At 41.4% G+C, this 22560-nt stretch overlaps 1 protein-coding gene across 1 annotated transcript in view; it reads right to left on the bottom strand.

Annotated features, from left to right (window-relative positions):
• Positions 1-22560, bottom strand: part of LOC126291703 (zinc finger protein 391-like) — a 230347-nt gene that overhangs the window by 105670 nt on the left and 102117 nt on the right. The window contains exon 6 of the mRNA XM_049985335.1: positions 3114-3218. Within this exon, the coding sequence (XP_049841292.1) occupies positions 3114-3218 (105 nt within the window). The remainder of the gene's footprint in view (positions 1-3113; positions 3219-22560) is intronic.

Below are 22560 nucleotides of genomic sequence, written 5' to 3'. Positions count from 1 at the left end.
TGAAAAACTCAAGGCAATTATAATTTATTTTTCCACATAGTCTCCTGCTTTGGAAATGCATTTGTCCAAGCATATGGGCAGCTTTTCGATGCCCTCAACATAAAATGAACTGGGTTGTGTCAACAACCAGTTGTGCACGAACTCTTCCACACACTTATCATCTTCAAATTGTCACCCTCCTAGAGGTTCTTTAAGCGGTCCAAATAAATGGAAATAGCAGAGTGATACATACAGACTGTAAGGAGAATGATCAAGTGTAGTCCAGTGCATTTCCTGTAGCTTGGAGACAGTTAGAGCTGCAGTATGGGGTTGCGTTGAATCAATTGGTCTCGCCTTTTGTGGCAATATGCAACTCTTGCCTTGTTCAACAGTTTGAAGTAGTAAGCAGCATTGATTGTGCATCGCTCATGCAAAAATTGAATCAGCAAAATGCCTTGGTGATCGTAAAAAGCGGTTGAGCCAGCTGACAGTCGAGTCTTGGCTTCCAATGGTGGTGCCTCCCCTTTCCTCTGCCACTCCTTACGGGCTTGTTTTGATTGTGGAGAGTAGTGGTGAAACCATGTTTCATCACAGGTGACAATCTGACTCAAAAATGCATCACCTGCTTCTGCAAACCTTGCTGTAAATCTCTGACAGACATCCAAACGTCTCAATTTCAGATTTTTGGTCAAAAGTTGAGGGACCCATTTGGAACATACTTTACGGAACTGAAAAGTATGTTGATTGCTTTACAGCTCCCATAACCGATTCCGACTTTTTGTGTATATCTGATACTTTTGCCCGTCGATAGTTGTCAATAATGTCTTTAACCGTACGAATGTTTTCGTCTGTAATGCTGATCCGAGGATGGTGACTGTGTTGCTGATTTTCCCGTGTTCTTGTCCTTCCTTGAACTTTTTATGCCAGGCAAAGACACGTGTCCTTGATAATAATTTTTCACCGAACTGTGCAGTCAATCTTTGGCAAATTTCCATTGCTGTAACTCCTTCACGAGCACGAAATATGATAATTATGCATTGTGCAATGGGGGGTTGCACCTGTTGCTCAGACATCGTGAGCATTACTGATGAAACAGTGGGAAATATCTAACAGAATGCTCTCTTCACTTCTGACGGTTCCGCCTAAGCATAGCAGAAGTGCAGGGCCAGTCCTACCACCTGTTGGTGTTCAGGAACAAAAAGCCCGTTCACATTTGATAGCCCCCTCGTACTTACAGTATATAATGCAATGCCTAAAGCACTAAAGTGAAAATCTCAAATAAACTCTAAAAAATTGCCAATGGAAATTAGAAGACTGCTGAGCACCGTTAAGTAGAAAACATTTGTTATGTTTTAATCCTGTCACTGCAAGCTCAGTGCATACCATGAAACTCTAGTAACCATAAAGTTGCTGGTTTGAATATAATTATTTGCACCTTTATTTACTATGACTTAAAGTTCATATTTATTAACAAATAAAAATGCTCATTAACAAATATGGAATAACAAACTTTAAAAAAACATATTTTCATTTTAATTAATAATTGAATGAAAATGACAGAATTCACAGTGAAATGAAATTTGGTGCAAAAATGCAAAGTGCGAAATGGGCAATAAAATATTTTTCTATTTAGGCGGATTGATCATTATTGTGAACTGGTGATACAGCCATTAACTGAAAAAGGAGTGTAGGTTTGGAAAAGCACTTATTGCATACATCACCTCAGAGAATTCCTTGACAAATAATAGAATACAATCCTATTGGTTGAAGGTATGTCGGGAGGCAAGGAATGAGATGGTAAGGCCAGAATTGGCCATACAGTCTAATACTGGATTGGCAGCAGCAGAGGAAGAAGAAGAAGAAGAAGAAGAAGAAGAAGAAGATCATTACCACTGAATAATGTAAATTTTTTTCATTAAACAGTAATGCATTTACGATGACTGTGACAAATTTTATTTTAAAAGCATGTGATACATAATTAAAAGCAAACAAATCTTATTTTTATTAAAAGTATGACTCAGTATTTGATAACTAACATTTCTACTTGGTACTAAAAGTGAAATTTGGGGAACAAGTAAAAAGAAATTGAGATTCAATACAGCAATTCTGCAAGTGCTAGACTTTTACACTATGGGCTCAGATACTGCTGGTTATGTTAACTGATGATAAATGTTTTGTACTTAATAGCAACTGGAGCTCTTATAATTTTAAAGATGAATTTACCAAGTTCTGTTTCTGTGTTCTGTTACACTCTATTAGGAAACTGATGCCCTGGCAATGAGCTTCAAATCCTACAAATATGAAGAAGGACCAGGCTGTGAGTTCCCCTTATGAACTAAGACATATGCAACAAGAAATGAGCAATTAACATCAGCAGGAAGACAGCATGCACCATTGTGTATCGTCCACTCCAGAGACACATAAAACAGCTCATACTTCGATAAGTACTTATGTCCAGACACAGATTTATAGGACATTTTCTTTCTAGTTTTGGCAGTGCTGTCTACAATACAAATATGAAAACCTTTTAAACACACTATACACCTCATTATATGACATATGATGCACTGACTGGTGCACTTTTTTGTTGATAAAATTCCCTATTCACTAGACTACATTAGCATGAAGGTCCACAAGCAAATTTAACACTCAACAGACAGCTATAGTTGAGATCACAAATGGTGACAGGTAAGCTAGGCACATTCTGCACACCTATGTCATGCATTTTCTGACAGCCAATGAGCGTTCAGTAGCATTCTGAGCACTCTGCTGTGAATGTCGTAGCCAATGCAAGCATTAAACATGATTTCAGTGAGCTATTTAGTGATCTTTTATTCCATTTCTTGTGAGTTATCATCACTGATGTTGGTGATAAGTGACAAAGTCTGAATAGGCAAGCACGTGGGATAATTTTCAGGATATAGGCTTTCTTCAAGCGTAACATACATGTATTCATGTAATGCAACTGTAACTCGGAACTGGCAGCAATGCAATCCCCATCCAGGCTTCGACCTGTACGAACCGCCATTGTTCATACATCGGACTGTATGTGATACGTAGCTTGATCTTCCTCAGTTGTACACAGCTGTAAACAACACACCAGTGGTTGACATGGCGTCGTGAACATGACTCACCTCAAAGCCATCCTCACACACTGCATCCTCGTCTTTCTCGTTGTCGTCATCCTCCTCCTCAATGCTGTGAATGCTAGGGCCGCGAAAATCTTCTGATAAACATTCCTGGAACATTAAAAAAAAAAAAAGGTTCATAAGATGAGAGGTGCAACAAACTTAGTGCAATGTAGTCAAATGAAATCGTGTGAAACTGAGCAAATTAGGAGAAGGAATTTGGGAAGAAAGGTAACTAATGGCAGCTGAAGGAAATATAGACTGGCTATAACAAGAAAAATATTTCTGTTAAAGAGGAATTTGCAAACGTCTAATACCAATTTAGGCATTAGGAAATCTTTGCTGAAAGTATTTGTCTCCAGTGTAGCCTTTTACGGAAGTGAAATGTGGACAAACAATCAGTTCAGTCAAACAGAGAATAGATTTTTTTGGAATGTGTTGTTAATGCTGATGATTATGTGGGTACAGCTAATAACTAGTGAGGAGGTACTAAACTAAACTGCAGAAAAAAGAAATTTATAATAAAATTTGAATAAAAGAAGGGATTGGTTGATATGACACTTCCTGGGGCATCAAGCAGTCAACACTTCTGGTTGCAGAGGGAAGTGTTGGGGTAAAAATTGCAGAGCGAGATGGAGGCATGAATACATTAAGCAGGTTGAAATGACTATTGATATGCAGATATGAAGAGAGTTGCAAAGGACAGACTAGCATGGAGACCAGTATCAAGCTAGTCTTTGGACTTAAGACCACAAAACATAATACAAGCATGAGACTACAGCAAACTTTCAGACAAAACCACAAATACTCTGTCCGCTTCCTTTGTTTTGCATCCAACAAATGCCTTTATGGAAGTGATTACAGCTATATGCATGGTATACAGAAATATCATATAGAAAATTTGTAATGTACATGTAGTTATTATAGTCAGTGCAGCAGATAATGTCCTTGTTCAAATGCATTAAATGTAAACAATTACAGTTCGTTTAACAGCAAGTCACACAGTTGAGGATGCAATCTCATGTCATAGAGAAGGGTAGTGTCTTTACATGAGAGAGAACATCAACACTGCATTACGTTCCTCAGCACATTACGAAACAGTGAAAGTGAGCATATGGGAACACTGTCCATCTTACAAAAGAAAGATTAGGGTTTAATGTCTCATTGACATTGAGGTCCTTAGAGACTGGGTCTTACAAAAAGCCAGAGCACAGAATTTACACCAAGCAACTGGCACTAATACTGCAATTTGTCAATGGGTAAAGCAAAATTAATAACAGATGTTGTTGTTGAAAGTTGTGAGGTAATTTTTGCACACTGCTGGGAAACATGGGAACAGAAAAACTGTGGCACTGTGTAGCTGGAAGGGGTCTTAAGGGTACAAAGGATCATTATTTCTTTTATTAAATTTTTGAAATATCTTTCTTGTGGCTACCACTGCACCTCAGTGACATGATGTATGTCAAATAAGCAGCTCCACAGCTCTGGGGTGGACCCCATGCTCAGTTCCACCAAGGGATTGATACTATCCATTGGGCTGCTGAGCAAGTAATGCTTTCAGAAGATTCAAAGCCAGCCAATGGGCAAGCAGAGATCAGTCACAAGGAGTGTGCAGTTTGGCCAGCGAGACAGTGGCCGCAGCAGCAAATCACTCTCTCACATGAGCTGGTAGACACACAAGCGCCCTGAGGTAGCTTGCTGCAGGTTATGTGCCTGCCTGCACCACATGTGTGCCTGGTGTGCTCGTGCATAAGTTCGTATGGCGATCACATTTGCCACAGCAGTGAACCGGGACAGCTAAGTAACACCGCCGAGTGCGCTATCAGCCATGTGCCACTGCTGCCTGAGACAAACAGAGGCAAGCCACTGTCAGCTGCTGGACCACTGCAAGCCCCATCACTTTGAAGGACACAGCTGCCACCTCCAATGCTGTCACCACCTTCGTCACTGCCGCCAATACCATGTTGCTGCTGAGGTTGACATCACCTTTGCCAGTGCCTCCACCGGCACCTCTACATTATGTAAATGTTGCTGTAATGCATTCTCCTTGTTAAGAACTCCAGTAAACTTCCACCAAGGGATCTTTTCACTGCCTAGAATAGAGCAAGACCTCTTTTATGTACACCTGTCTGGTCTAAGACCCAGTTTTCTAACCATGCCTGATTTATGTCCTCAGCAACCAGCAGAGAGGTCTGGATTGGCTCTCAATGCTGCAGCTGTAGTCGTGAATGAGCCTGATCACATTACTTTACCGCAACAGCAGATATGAATCTTGACTTTTGAAAAAACGAACGTTATGCCAGAGTTGTCAAAAATTAGGTATATCTGGCTCCTTCAAAAACCCCCAAAGCTGGATCTGAAAAATTAGCTCCAGATATACCCAATGTTTGTTCCTTCTTTTGCTGGAAAGCCAGGTGGAAATGTGACAACATTTTTGCAAAATGTCAGGGGCATGAGACTTACATGCACATGGTCAGGCCATTTTTTGTTAAATGTCACCAAGCTGAAGCTTTTGAGCGATGTGCGAACTTACAGTGAGACAGCAGATGCACTGCAGGAAGCATTCACCTTTGAAATCTTGGTAAAGAGATTGGTGGAGCACTGCTCTGACAAGAGTGGGTTTTAGCTATTACCGTGGTCAGTTGTCTACCATTAGACAGAAAGCGGGAAGGACTCTGAAGCATCTGCAGACAGAAATACGGCAATATCTTGTCATACACACTCACACCCTAAAAAGGGACAATACATGTAATGAGGTGTTATTTCTTTTATTTTTATTTACACATCAAGTTACATAGAACCAAATTGAGGAGCAAATCTCCAAGGTATGGAACATGTCAGTAAATGAAATTACAACAAAAAAGTAATAGCAGGTAAAATTGAAAATGTTTATGAACCAGAAAAAAGTCAATACATAAATTTAAGCAACCACAAACAACAATACAAAAAGAATCAGTTTACTTTATCAATTAACTCCTTGAGAGAGTAGGAGTGACCCATGATGAAACTCTTCAGTTTTGATTTGAAAGTGGTGGATTATTGCTAAGATTTTCGAAATCAAGTGGTAGCTTATTGAAAATGGATGCAGCAGTATACTGGACACCTTTCTGCACAAGGGTTAAGGAAGTCCGATCCAAATGCACGTTGATTTCTGTCAAGTATTAACTGAGTGAAAGCTGCTTATTCTTGGGAATAAACTAATACTGTTAACAAGAAATGACAGGAAGGAATCTATATATATTGAGAGACCAATGTCAAAATACCCAGACTCGTGAACAGGGGTCGACAAGAGGTTTGTGAACTTACACCACTTATTGCTCAAACCGCCCATTTCTGAGCCAAAAATATCCTTTCAGAATGGGAAGAGTTGCCCCAGTATATAATACCATATGACATAAGCAAATCAAAATAAACAAAGTAGACTAATTTTTGTGTCAACCGATCACTCACTTCAGATACTGTTCGAATAGTAAAAATGGCAGCATTAGGTCCCTGAACAAGATCCTGAACATGGGCTTTCCATGACAGTTTAATATCTCTCAGAACACCTAGAAATTTGAACTGTTCAGTCTCACTAATCATACACCCATTCTGTGAAATTAAAACGTCACATACTGTTGAATTGTGTGTTATAAACTGTAAAAGCTGAGTATTACTGTGATTTAGCGTTTGTTTTCTACAAGGCTATGAACTTGTGTCATGAACTGCACTATTTGAAACCGAGACGATGTTGCACACAACATTCTTTACTATCAAGCTAGTGTCATCAGCAGACAGAAATATTTTAGAGTTACCTATAATGATAGAGGGAAAATCATTTATATGAATAAGGATCAGGAGTGGCCCCAACACTGATCGCTGGGGCTCCACCCACTTAACTGTACCCCACTCAGACCCCACATCACAGTCATTCTCAACATTGTGAACAATGACCTTTTGCTGTCTGTTACTAAAGTAAGAGGTGAACTAATTTTGAGCTACTCGTTGTATTCTGTAATAGTCCAACTTCTGGAGTAATATTTTGTGATCAATACAATCAAACGTCTTAGTTAAATAAAAAAAATATGGCTAGCATTCGTAACCTTTTGTTTAACCCATCCAGTATCCAAAGAGAAAGTTGTTAAATGACTTCTAAAGACAACCTATACATTTGATAGCAAATCGTGTGGTATAAAATGATCAATTATCCTCACATACACAGCCTCTTCAATAACTTTAGCAAACACTGATGGCATAGAGATAGGTCTAAAACTGTCTACATTATTCCTTTCTCCCTTTTGATAAAGCAGCTTTACTAGCGAGTACTTTAATCGTTCACCAAACTGACCATTCCTAAAGGAAAAATTACAAATATGGCTAAATACAGCGCTAACATGGGCAGCACAGTACTTTAATATTCTGCTAGGCACTCCACCATATACATGAGAGTCCTTAGTCTTCAGTGATTTAATTATTGACTCAATCTCCCCCTTGTCTGTATTACAGAGAAGTATGGCAGACATCAATCTCGAAAAGGCATTTGCCAATAAATTTATATGATTCTCTGTAGAAACTAAAAATTTATTTAATTCACCAGCAATGTTCAGAAAATGATTGTTAAATACTGTACATATATCTGATTTGTCAGTAACAGAAATATTTTTACTACGAACTGACTTTATATCGTTGACCTTGTGCTGCTGACCAGACACTTCCTTCACAACTGACCATATGGTTTTAATTTTATCCTGTGAATTAGCTACTCTATTAGCATACCACAAACTCTTTGCCTTCCTAGTAACATTTCTAAGCACCTTACAATAGTGTTTGTAATGGGCTACTGTAGCTTGATTCTGGCTACTTCTAACATTTTGATATAATTATCACTTTGTTCTACATTATATCCTTATCCTACTAGTGAGCCACCTGTGTTGCCTATTACTGCCAGTACCCCATTTAGGAGATTCTAATGGAAAGCAACTCTCAAAGAACATGAGAAATGTGTTACGGAAAGCATAATATTTATCATCTATGTTATCGGCACTACAAACATCCTGTTCCTTGACAAGGTTTAAAAAACTCTCTATTGCTCTTGGATTAACTTTCCTACTTAGTCTGTAATTATATGTGACATTTGTTTGAGTACAAAAGCCTTTTAGTGTTAAAATGTGGGCATCATGGCCTGAAAGGCCATTAACCCTTTTACTAACAGAATGCCTATCTAGTAATGAAGAATGAATAAAAATATTTTCTATGGCTGTGCTACTGTTTCCCTGCACCCTAGTTGGAAAAAACACAATCTGCATCAGATCATATGAATTTAGGAGATCTACCAACATCCTTTTTCTTACACCATTGTACACAAAATTTATATTGAAGTCACCATATAACTAATTTCTGGTACTTCCTAGAAAGTGAATAAAGAACCTTCTCCAGCTTGAGCAGAAATTCTCTGAAGCAAACAACAATTAGAAGTTTAGTTTCACTAAATTCAGCTGCCCCTGCACAACATTAAAATATCTGTCCAGTGCAGTGTCATGATATGTCTATGGACTCAAATGGAATACTGTTTTTTTTATGTACACAGCCACTCCCCCACCTCACAGGGAACTCCTTGAAATACAGGCAGCTAATCTGTATCCTGGTAAAGGAAGCCTCTGAATTGTCAAATTATTTAAGTGTTGCTCTGACATACCAATAATTTAAGAGTCAACATCTATAAGCAGTTCACTAATTTGATCTCTAATACCTCTTATATTTTGATGAAATATGCTAATTTCTTCTCAACTTGGAAACATGATGCTCTCTGAAGCTGAGCCCTTAGTTAGAGGGACCTCCTTTAAGCAGGTATACCTATCAGCTAACTTCAATCTAAAAAGGGTGCAGCTCTAACACCAACTACTACAGGAACTTTTCCATGAGTGATCCCACCACCATCCACTACACTGTCACCTTTAAACTATGCCAGCCCCCCTTCTCATACTATTGAGGTGCAGGCCATGTCTAGTGAAACCCGATCAACTGATAGACCCAACTGGCACCACTGAAATATGACCCATGACATCTGCCATCAGCATCCTATCCACCCCCTTGTTAACATGCCTAACAGCCCCATTAAGATGAGGTTGATCATGATGCTGAAACAGTTCCACAAAATATACATTAGTGGCACCAGTTTGAGTAGCTATCTTTTCTAGCTCACCACCTACATCATATTCCCCGCCCCTATCAAGACTGTCCTCTGCTCCACTCACTATCACTACCTGATCCTCCTTCGTAAAATTACTACATATCTCCCCTACACTTTCAGTCACTTGAGCCAACCCTACACTAGGGTTCACAATGCTGGTGACCTGGTACTCAGTCCCCAACACTTCCTGCAACTGCTGGCCCACACCTCTACTGTGTGAACTACCTATTAGCAGAACCTTCTTCTTTCTGTTTGACTTTTCAACTGACCTAGGTCTCCTAACTGCTAAGGACTGCTGCATGTTCCCTACATCTACAGCAACAAGAGGCTCCTCTCCACTCAACTCTGACAGTTGGTCAAATCTATTGCATATATGCAAAGTATAGCTGTCTGAATACCACCTCCTCCTCCTAGCTGCTTTCTTGGTGACTGCCAGTTCCCATTCCCTACCATCCTTCACCCCCCTCAAACTATCTAGTTCCTCCTTTGCTCATTGTAACTACACCCGAAAAGCACAGATCTGCTGCTGCTCCTCTATTAACTTATTTCTACTATAGATTTTGCATTCCCAGGAGAGGATGGTTCAAATGGCTCTGAGCACTATGGGACTTAACATCTATGGTCATCAGTCCCCTAGAACTTAGAACTACTTAAATCTAACTCACCTAAGGACATCACACAACACCCTGTCATTACGAGGCAGAGAAAATCCCTGACCCCGCCGGGAATCGAACCCGGGAACCCGGGCGCGGGAAGCGAGAACGCTACCGCACGACCACGAGCTGCGGACCCCAGGAGAGGATCTCACTATAATGCCCACTGGCTTCCCCATTGCATTCCCTCCAATGAAAATACTTTGAACAAATCCCACACCATAACCCACAACTCATAAACCTAAGACAGAGCCCACACTTCTCACTCATGGTAAAATTTTACAATTACTAAAAAGAAACTACATTACCTAAGTTCAGTTACACCAGTAGAACTATTTATAGAACAACAGTGGTCTCGAAATTCTCTGTCTACTAAGAATGCAACTACTTGTATTAACACTACTACACCACAGCTAATACCAACAAAACTTCACAAAATTATTAGCTAAAACCAAAACTTCCAGTAGCCACTGGAACACTCAATGAAGTTAAAACACTGAATGAAAATTTTACTGAAATATTTCACTAGAAACAATAATTGAAGAAATATTAATTCAAGAAGCTGAAGTGAGAGCAAACAATGTGTTCATATGTGGAATAAATCCACAAATAGGTTGTGAGGTAAAGGTAGCCTCCCCCACCTCCTTGCATGAAGCAGTCAAATTTGTTCTATTATGTAAAGAAGTGGGAAGATTTGTATCAGTCCCAAGCATGCCAGTGAAGTGTGACATCTGTTCATTAGTGACATGAATTGCCAAAGATGCAAGACACCCAACCATATGCTCAGTGCTGTTGGGCCTCCTGTTGTAAGAGATGCCTTACCATCGGACACAGACAGGATCGTTGTCCACAAAATAAGTGGTCAAATTCCCCCAAGAGGCATGTACCAGCAGGCAACAAGAAAAATGATCAGTCAAACAGGGGTACTAATACATAGGGAAACGAGTGTGGAGCAGATTCTGCCACCCACTCTCGCCCTCAATTACATATATGAACCCTATAAAAAGGGGAGAGCTCACTGAGGTGGCAAATTTAGTTTTACAGTGCACACTCAGATGGAAAACTGTCAAAATTCCTGTGGATACCAGAGCTCAGATTAGTGTTCTTTTTGCTTCTAATAATGAAAAGCATGTACTAAAAACTGTCACATTACAATATAAGTGGACTTAGAGGTGAGATAATAATTCTTGCAGGCAACTGCACAACAGACTTGCACACTGAAAGGAAAAAGTATGTCTCTGATGTGGAAGTAGCACGGAAACGTAGACAGGACTTTCATGTTATCCTAGGGAATGATTTTCTAACATGCTATCGTGCTGTCATAGATTATAACACGCTCAGTGTCCAGTTCAATGATTCTGTACATTGTTTGAGCAAGGAGGATGCATCACAATTGCGAGGAACTTGCGACAGAGGGCCCACCTCACAAGCACCAACCAAGTTGGGCATATGGGTGATGAAAAGCATCACATACTGCAAAATTCTGCAGTGAAATGGGAAGACTTCCCTGGACTGATATCAAAGACCAGGAACCACTAAGATTGGACTTTCTGGTTGATTTGCTCACCCAGCAGAATGACTTCCTAGAAAAGTTGCAAGTACACGTTAAAAGAGGTTTGAGTAAATCAGAGACTAATGGAACAGGTTTCAAATATCTGAGAGTGTTGACAATTTTGCTCAACAGGATATAGAAATACCACAAAGTACAGCTGTGGGCCTGTGGTGATGAGGTTATAGAACCCAAAATTGGCAAAACCAAAACAGGTTAAAAGAAAGAATCAGTAAGGGAGGTTTGCATGATAGCACCTTCATTAACGGATCAGTTAAAGAAGAAGTTGGCACGCTGTCCAGAGCCAGAGCATGATCTTTTGTACCCAGTTTCAAGGAGTATGCACAACTGTTTGAGGAAAGGCTGTGTTTGCCAACAAGACCAATAAAAAAGAAAGGCTATTGAATACCATACCACCTATAGCCTGACGTTGAAGACAATATTCAACAGCAGGTGCCTGCAGGGATAATTCAACCCTCTGCAAGTCCTTGCTCACTTTCTATCACTGTTGTTCCCAAAAAATTAATAAGTGGCACAAAAGCCTATCACGTATGTGTTGATATGAGGGCGGTAAACAAGGTTACCACACCTGATACCTACCCCCTGCCATATATTGACGTGACCTTAGAAAGAGTGTGAAACTGCAAATACTTTAACACCCTGGACATGAATTCCAGATATCATCAGATTCTGATTGCACCACACGACAGACCTAAAACTGTGTTTGTGATTCTGTCTGTGGTGTACAAATTCTTGTGCGTGCCTTTTGGTCTAAGAAAATGTGCGCACCACTTGTCAAAGATTTGTCGACTTGTTATTAAGAGGTTTTATCTCAATTGTGTGTCTGGTGTATTTTAAAAACACCATAATTTTTGGAAAAACAATTGAAGAGTAGGCACAAAGATTAAGAAATGTATTTGTTGTGACTCGCCGATCTTTCAAAGTGCAGCCGCACAGCTATGCGCGTCCTCTACGTCTGGCACTGTCTGCCTGCCATGCAGCAGCAGTGCCACCTAAGCAGCCAGCCAGCTAGCGGCTGCTAGATTCAGACTCAGTTATGATTTGACTGTTAAAGTGTACACAGGTCTTACTCTGTTAACTTCATCTGTGACTTTGAGGTATTGCATCTTCCTTGAAATATATTTGTTCCACTTGAAGTTATAACAATTGGTGACGAGGTAGTGATTTTTCTTTTCCATCGTTGACCCACATGTTTCCATGGCTACTTTAGAGCAACTATTGCAAGGTCTCATAGAACAGCAAACGCTTCTCACAAATGTGTTTCGTGATTTCGTCCCGGCATCTCTTGTCGTCGTCTCTACCTCCTTTTCCTCCTTACGATGAGACGGCGGAAGACTGGTCTGATTACGAAAAACGTCTTCGTCAGCACTTCTTGGCATTACATGTCGCGGATGAACAAACATGAAAGTCTCTGTTCCTTTCATGGATATCACCTCAAATGTATCAGTTGTTGTCGCAATTGGCTCCTTTGAAAGATCCTGCGTCTTTGTCCTTTGCTGAAATGTGCTCACTTCTGTCCGTCTATTTTCAAAAGCATACGCATGTGGTAGCCTCTCGGGTTGCCTTTTATCGTCAAAAACAACTGTATCAATCCTATAGCACTTGGGCTGCTGAACTTCACAGCCTCAGTAGAAAGTGTTAATTTGTTACTGAAGTTCACAAAGAATCCTACACCGATTGCATGGTACGGGATGCTATTATCCGATCGGCGCCTGACAAAGAAGTTAGGCAACAGCCTAACCATAAACAAACCTCTAAGAAACTGCAGCAAAACCCACGGCAACTTCCTTCATGTCCACGGTGTTTTACGAAACATTCATGAGAAAATGGCCGTGTGTCACCAATGGAGGAAAAAAAAAAAAAAAAAAAAGGTCATGCGTCATCCGTTTGCAAATTCCACCGTATACATGATGTACATGAACATGAGCCTGATTCTGAGTCTGTGTTGTCTGCCAATTGTACTTCTCCCCTTTCAGGTAAGTTATTCCTCACTGTCCAAATACTTGGTCGAGATGTTCGCATGCAGGTGGATACTGGTTCTGCTGCCACTATCATCAACTCTCAAATGTATCTTCAGTTGGGTTTTCCAATCCTGTCACCTGCCACTAGGCAATTACGGACTTACGAAAAAACAGAAGATTTCTCTCTTGGGACAGTTTGATGCTGAGGTATCTTACAAATCTGTCGTTCGCACTGTTCCCATATTTGTGGTCGACCATAAAATACGGAGAATCTTTTGGGTTTCGATGCCTTTCGTGTTTTTGGGTTCTCCATAGATGACTGTCAATATCGGCTCTGATGCTATTCCTTATGCTCAATTGGATTCCTTGTTGATGACATTTTCGTCCCTTTTTTCTCCTGGGTTAGGCCGTGCAAACGACTTTGAAGTTCATATCAAGGTCAAACCCACTGCTCAGCCTAAGTTTTTCGGGCTCGGCCCATTCCCGTGGCCCTTTTTGATCAGGTCAAACAGGAGCTGGATCGTCTCACTGCTGCAGGGGTCTTGCTTCCTGTCACTTCCAGTGAGTGGTCCTCTCCTGTCATTGTCGTTGCTAAGCCAAATGGAGATATTCATCTCTGTGGCGATTTCAAAGCCACTGTAAATGCTCAATGCCTTATTGCCACTTACCCTATGCCTCGACCTGAAGAATTGTTCACTAAACTTGCTGGAGGACAGTTTTTTCTAAACTTGACCTGTCAGAAGCTTATCAACAACTTCCTCTCGACACTGCTTCCTGGCAGTTCCTGGTTGTTAACACACCTTTCGGCCTATATCGATACCAACGATTGCCATTCGGGGATGCCAGTGCCACTGCTCTCTTTCAGTGATTCTTGGAAGAATTATTGCTCACTGTCCCTGGCTGTATAAATTACCAGGATGACATTGTTGTCACTGGCTCCACCACTGACAAACATCTTCAAAATCTCCGCACACTTTTTCATGTCTTACAGTCTGAAGTGTAGTCTTCAGAAATCAAAATTTTTTCAGGCATCTATCACGTACTTGGGGTTTCAACTCTCTCAGGATGGTATTTGCCCGCTTCAGCAAACTGTCGTTGCGATCGATGCCCTTCCTCGCCCTACATCTGTTAAGAAACTGCAGGCCTTCTTGGGGAAAATAGCATACTATCACAAGTTTTTACTGTCTGCTGCTTCGGTGGCTTAGCCATTGCATCGCCTGTTGCATAAAAACGTGCCTTTTCACTGGTCTGCGTCAAGCGATGCGGCTTTCCATAAATTGAAGACTATACTGAAACAGGCCCTGTGCCTGGCTACTTATCGACCTGGCCAACATCTTGTTCTTGTCACAGACGCCTCTCAATACGGGGTCAGTGCAGTCCTTGCGCACCGTTTTTCTGACGGTTCTGAACAACCCATTGCTTACGCTCACGGATGCCCAACAAAAGTATTCTCAAATTGAAAAAGAAGCTTTGGCCATTATTTATGCTCTCCATAAGTTTGGTGTTTTTCTCTATGGATCCCAATTTGATCTTGTTATGGATCACAAACCACTTGTTTCCTTGTTTCATCCATCAACGTCACTTCCCAACAAGGCTGCACACCGTCTCCAGCGTTGGGCTCTTTACTTGTCTTGTTTCAATTATGAGATTCATTTCCGGCTGACAGCTCAACATGCAAATGCTGATGCACTGTCTCGCCTTTCCATGGGTCCTGATCTGGCATTCGATAGGGACGAACTTTTGTGTTTCCACCTGGATGTTGCAGAGCAGCGGGTTGTGCATGGGTTCCCCATCACCGGGGACCGGCTGGCAGCTGCTACGGGTTCTCACTCTACCCTCTCCCAGGTTTAACACTGTATTCAGTAGGGTTGGCCAGATCATCCGTCCGCTAATACTTCTGATCTATTGCAAAACTACTATGCTTTGTGTTACCGCCTCACGGCTAGGGATGGTGTTATCCTCCTTTCCTCCTTTCCACCGACAATGCTTCGCTGCGTGTTGTGGTACCTGTGTCTTTGCATGCTTCGGTCTTGCGCCTCCTTCACCAAGGGCACTGGGGTGTCTCTTGCACAAAATCTCTGGGGTGCTGTCATATGTACTGGCCCAGCATCGACTCTGAAATCACACACATGGTTTCTGCCTGCGGCCCTTGTGAGTCACAGACCGACGTCCCGAAGTCATCTTCGTCACTGTCGCCTTTGCCTGGAGCGTATTCATGTTGACTTCGTGGGACCTTTTTTAGGTACTTATTGGCTTCTCGTTATTGACGCCTACTCTAATTTTCCTTTCATTGTCTGTTGCACGTCGCATACCACCGCGGCAACCACCAATGCTCTAGCTCGCATTTTCCCATTTGGAAGGCCTTCCCTCTACTCTGGTTACTGATAATGGTTTGCAATTTGCCTCTTCCAATTTTGCGGATTTTTGTGCCTGTCACGGCGTGATGCATGTCACGCTCCCTCCGTTCCATCCACAATCAAACAGTGAGGCTGAACGACTAGCCCGCACATTCAAGGCTCAGATGAGGAAACTCCTGACTTCTTCTTCTTCTGCTGATGATGCGCTTCTCCAATTTCTGGCTTCTTACCATTTCACCCCCATGGGCGACCACAGCCCAGCTGACCTCTTACATGGCCAACAGCCCTGCATCCTACTTCATCTTCTGTGGCCTTCCACCTCACGGCTGCGGGTGCCTTCACTTGGCCAGTTCACTGCCGATGACCTTGTATGAGTACGGGGATATGGCAGGCGGCCAAAATGGAGTCCTGGCCACATCTTATGACACCATGGCCGATGCCTGTATGAAATCCAGATGGACACCGGTGTTGCAGTGTGTCATTCGGACCAGCTTCAGCCTCGTGTGCCGACAATGCCTGTTCCGAATGCCACTACACCACCTTCGGCTCTACCTGACGCTTGGGATACTGGAATCTCTCATTACTCACAATGTAGTCCTCTCACCATCATATCGGTGCCAGCACAAGAAGTGATACCACCAGGAGATGTGCCCAGGCAGGAACCAGATGACCATCATCTGTCGGAGCAACTCTACTCGCCTCCTTCTCCTACGGACGCGGACACATCGCCCATGTCTCCTGTTATAATAACCGGACTTGCCGTAATGGGCAGATTGCTGCACGGGGCCCCAGCAGATTCGACCCCCACATCTCTTGTCATCTCGACCTGTTATCATTGGGGACACTTCCGTCCGTACGGGAAGCCTCCTCCTCGAGACTTTATGGCCAGTCAAACAACACCTATGGATGTTAGCAATCTACAGGCTACCTCCATCAAGACCTGTGCAAACAAATTCAAAGGGGGGGAAAGTGTTGTGACTCGCCGATCTTTCAAAGTGCCGCCGCACAGTTATGTGCGTCCTCTACATGTGGCGCTGCCTGCCAGCCATGCAGCAGCAGCGCCGCCTAAGCAGCCAGCCAGCGGCCGCTAGCCTTGGACTCAGTTATGATTTGACTATTAAAGTGTACATACATCTTACTCTGTTAACTTCATCTGTGACTTTCATGTATTGCATCTTCCTTGAAATATATTTGTTCAACTTGAAGTTATTACAGTATTGCCTCAAATTCATAATGCAGTTTGAGGTGAAAGTTAGAAAAATGTTCTGCACAGTCACAGGTTCAGTACCTGGGACATGTCTTAATTCAGTAGGAGTTAAGCCAGATCCTGGGCTCAGTGAGGAAGTAGTTAATTTCCCAGCGCCAAAAGGTGTTCAAGAGTTACAATCTTTTCTTGGCTTAGCCAATATTATCATTGAGTTGTACAAGATTATTTTATAATAACAAAACAATTGACAAATCTATTAAAGAAAGGTATAGTGTTTGAATCGACAGAGGAGTGTGGGGCAGTGATGAGAAAAATTAAAAATGTAATGACTAGTTCACCTCTATTATTTTTTCCAGACTTTGAAAAAAACGTTCATCTGTTCGAGCGATGCATCGGATTATGTGGTTGAGGCTGTTTTGAGCCAGGAAATTGACGGTGAGGAAGGATCAATAGGTTATGCCTCCAGGCAAATAAATTCTGCGGTTACGCACCACGCCACACTAGTTTGGATACTCAGATTAAAGGACCCCAGAAGTCATTCGACTACGTGGGCATTAAAATTATCTGAGTATGATTATACAGTTTGGCATAGACCTATCTATTGGCAAGGAAATGCTGATGCCCTTAGCTGAAAAAATTAGAGTTGCGCAAACAGATGATGTTTCCATAGAAGAATTGAAAGAAAGTTACTCTAAAAAAAATGTAACTTACATGAATGTGACTCGTGCAAAGTAGAAATCAACATAAAGGCATAGCTTCCTGAAAGACACGCCATTTAAATGTACAATATCTCAGAAATAGACTATACTTATTACAAATATTCATAGCAAAATACTCACCACTTGTTATAGTAGTAACTGATCACTGACTAAAATCCAGTGATGTAATATATTATAGATTAGAAGGGTACAGCAAACAGTTATTGTAGGCACTATCATAAAGGTGGTGATGTAGTAATTTATGTTTGTAAACATATAGCAGTTAAATAAAATGGAATCCTAATGCAGTTTTACAATGAGTATTGTATGCCATTGGCCCCCTACTTAGCTTGCATTTATCATGAATCTCTCGCCTCGCACAAAGCACCAAGTGACTGGAAAAAAGCACAGATGATTCCTACATACAAGAAGGGTAAAAGAATGGACACGCAGAACTACAGACCAAAATACCTAACATTGCTTTTGCTGCAGAACTCTAGAAAGCTTATGTCCACGAATCAGCATGATTTTAGAAACCATAACTTATGTGAAACTCAGCTTCCCCTTCTTTCATAAGATATGTTGTGAACTATAGGCAAAAGGCAACAGGCAGATTCCATATTTCTAGATTTCCATAAAGCATTTGACATGGTACACAACTGGAAACTGTTAATGAAGGTATGAGCACATGGAATAGGTACCTAGATATAGGAGTGGTTCAAAAACTTTTAAGTAATAGAACCCAGTATGTTGTCCTTGGCAGCAAGAGTTCATCAGAGACAAGGCTATCATCAGAAGGGTCCCAGGGAAGTGTGATAGGATCACTGTTATTTTCTATATACAATAATGATTTGGCAAATGGGGTGGACAGCAATCTGTAATTGTTTGCTGATGATGCTATGGCATACGAGAAGATGTTGAAGTTGAGTGACTTTAGGAGGATGCAAGATAACGTGGACACAATTTGCAGTTGGTGTGATAAATGGTAACTAATTCTAAATGTAGAAAAATGTTAGTTAATGTGGCTGAGTAAGAAAAACAAACCCATAATGTTTGGATACAGCATTAGTAGTGTCCTACTTGACACAGACACATCATTTAAATATCTGCACATAACACTGCAATGTGGTATGAAATGGGACGAGCATGAGAGGACTGTGGTAGGGAAGGTGAATGGTTGACATTGGTTTATTGGGAGAATTTTGAGAAAGTGTGGTTCATCTGTAAAAGAGACTGCATACAGCACACTAATTGGTTATTCTTGTGTATTGCTTGAGAGTTTGGGATCCACACCAGATCGGAAGACTGAAGCAATTTGAGGGTTGGCTGCTAGATTCCTTAGTGGTGTATCCAAACAACATGCAAGTGTTACGGAGATGCTTCAGAAACTCAAATGGGAATCCCTGGAGGGAAGGCAATATTCATTTTGAGGCTCAATATTGAGATAATTTAAAGAACTGGTATTTGAAGCTGAATGCAGAATGATCCTACTGCTGCAACATACATTTTGCCTAAGGACAATGAAGATAAAATATGAGAAATTACGGCTCATGTGGAGGCAGACAGTAATGTTTCCATACTCTATCTGCAAATGTAACAGGGAAGGAAACAAACTGTAGTGGTATAGGGTACTCTCTGCCACACGCCTAATGGTGGCTTGCAGAATTTGTATGGATGTAGATAAAAATCTCTTCTTGAATAGCCCACCACAGAAGGATAAATTGAAATGACATGTTTTGTGATGCGTAGCGATCATCTTATGTTAGCAACCCATATACTGATGGAGGTGTGTCAACCACCAAATGCTGATGTAATGTCTTCATGAATAGACTTAGCAGTGTAGTTGGTCAGACTGACCTGGTGACTTTAAAACAGATTTAAATTCAAATAGTATAATCAAAATAAAACTCTCTGATATATTAACATTGTATAATATGTTAAAGATACTAAGCTCAGACACTAAGGGAGCAGTCACATGCTCCACTATAACTGATAGTACTATAATCAGCAAAAATGTAGATAATGTAAATTATGGTAATTTAGGTTTTCATTGTTTGGGCACTTGTACCTAAATTCAGCTGTACCAAAAACAGCAAAAGTTGCCCTGCAGAAACGAACTCCAAACATGTCTAACATTACCTACTGGTGGAAAGGGTCTGACAACAAATGGAATGAGTTCTACTCAATTCTACTGAGGCACTGTGACTATTGCTGCCCTGCCACAGAAATACAGACGATAGTAAAACATTACAAAATGGCATAATTCTAGACAGAAATGCCAACAAAGTTTGAGTTAGGTCAGACATAGTACATATGAGCTAATCTGGTTTATAAAGCTACTGCACTGCAGGTTTTTAAGGAAACAGACAATCAGGTTACCATCATGATGGCTCAGTGCTCCTTAACTGTGCAAGGAAGAGAGTCTCAATACTCAAATAAGCTGGAAATATGCATTGTAGTAGTGGTAGTTCCAGGATTTCATTAAAGGTTAATGTTGCAGCAAAACATTGGCTAGTTTTCTTAATAAAAAACATTGAAAATCCATAAAAATTTCTGACATTCTAAGAAATGGAATGTTTACATGACCAGCAACCTCAAAACTAGTCATAAGTGTAGCTATGGAACACTAATTCCACAACAAATATTGTGATTACAGGTCATTGCATTGATCTGTGACTTTTTGGGGTATGTTCTGGAAGAGTGCTGCTAAGTTGCAAAACTGTCTAAACAATAGTGAATCTAAATACGATAGTTGTTCAGTAAGTAATGCCCCATATTTTTTTTTAAAAAAAAGTCATTAATGTACATAGACAAACGTTCTTGTTGGTGCTTCACATTTGATGTCTGTTCTGTGCGCTTGTGAAGTTTCGAGCCATTCTGGCAGATGGCAAAGCCATAGTACAGTGTCAAAATGGTGTCTCCACATGACTCACATTACAAGCAGTGAGCTGTAATTAAATTCATGTGTGCAGCAAACGATAAATTGATGAACGTCCTTAAATGTTTGTCTGTTGTGTTTGGCGATGCTGCAGCTGGTGGAGTACAGTTGGGCAACGGCCAAAGAAAGTTACAGCCTCAGGAAATGCACAAACAGAGCTCCATGATCAGCCACACTCAGGACGTCCTGTCACATCCACTGCTCGAGACATGCTGTATTGTGTGGATGTCATTATCCGTACTGACTGGTATATCACAACTCAACAATTGGCTCTACAGTTGTTGGTCTGCATTGGAAATGCATCTGCAGTGATCAAAACTGCCTGACATTCAAAGAGGTGCTTATGATGGGTTCCATGGATGCTCACAGCAGACCACAGGATTCAAAGAAACGTCATTTTATCTGAATTGTTATTGCGTTTTGAGACTGACGGAGAGGCCTTTCTGTCATGGATCATTACGGGGGACAAAAGATTGGTGCACCACTTTGCACTGGAAACTAAAAGGCAGTCCATGGAGTGGCATCATCCTTACTCACCACAAAAGAAGAAATTTAACACAATCCCCTCTGCTCCAAAAGTCATGGTGACAGTCTTCTGGGATTGTGGTAGTGTCATTCTCATGGATATGATACCAAGAGGGTCAACCATCAATTCAGAGGCATATGTGAAGACTCTGTATAAACTCAAGAACTATTTCTGATGTATTTAACTGGACAAGAATCCAGAAGAATTGCTCCAACATGATAACGCACACCCATACACAAGTCTGAGAAACTGGGAACACATTGCCAAATTGGGTTGGACATCACTGCCTCACCCACTCCCAGGCCAGAACTGGCACTTTTGAACATCCAACTCTTTGGGCCGCTTATAGAGTCTCTACGGGAAACACTTTGAAGATGACAAGAGTGTCAGTCATGCAATGAAAACATGGCTACAGCTACAGGACAAGAGCTTTTACCAGCAAGGAATACATGCTCATCCACAACATTGGCATACAAGCAAAGAACTTGATGGAGACTACGTAGAAAAATAGAACATCACCAAGAAATGTTGATGTACACTGGACAGATGGCACAGAAAGTGCTATGCCATGTTCACAACAGCCCAACCCGAGCCAGACATGCCACACCCTCGGTCTCACTAATGTTTGCTTGCCGACTATACACTTACTACAAGGCTGCACAGGTATATGGATGGGTCCCACGGTTTAAGACTGTATCATTCTATACTTCATTCAGTGTTATTCTGAATCTGTTCATGTGGAAATAAAATAAAACTCAGATATTTTGTGTGTGTGTGTGTGTGTGTGTGTGTGTGTGTGTGTTACGTTAAAAGATACTTGCTGATGAGCGCAGTACTCTACTCCAAGTGTTTTGTTTCTCGGTTCGATATATGGCCAACATGTCAGAGGAAGAAATTTTGCAATCTACTGCTGAGCAGCGAGCTCTCACTGACCGGCAGCAGACTCTTTCTGTGGCACTAAACCATTTCGCAGCCTCACTGACGGAGTATCCAGTGCCCAACAATGCAACCTTCACAGTCTCCTCAATATGACAATTCTGTGGAAGACTGTGACACACATGAAAAATGCCTCTGGCAACATTTTCATTCTGTGTACCTACTGGGGGAAAGGGTCTGACACCTGGCCACGAATAGGGAAGTTTTTGAATGTGCTTTACAATGTGAAAATCCCTCTCTGACGGATGTTCTGAACACTGCTTAATCTTCTGAATTATCTAAGGCAACAGGAAATCAGATAGAAGCATGATGTGAAGTAGCCACCACTGCTTCCTCTCCTCCATAGCTGTCATCGGAGGGGAAGACAATGTCGCGGCTGTGCAACAGTAGCCTCCGTGCTTCACAGAGCTGCGTCGTGGTAAGTAGCAGCAGCAGTAG

Source organism: Schistocerca gregaria, chromosome 9, assembly GCF_023897955.1.
Source record: "Schistocerca gregaria isolate iqSchGreg1 chromosome 9, iqSchGreg1.2, whole genome shotgun sequence".
NCBI classification, from domain to species: domain Eukaryota; kingdom Metazoa; phylum Arthropoda; class Insecta; order Orthoptera; family Acrididae; genus Schistocerca; species Schistocerca gregaria.
The sequence above is the reverse complement of the archived record's forward strand: the minus strand, read 5'-3'. Positions and strand labels throughout refer to the sequence as shown.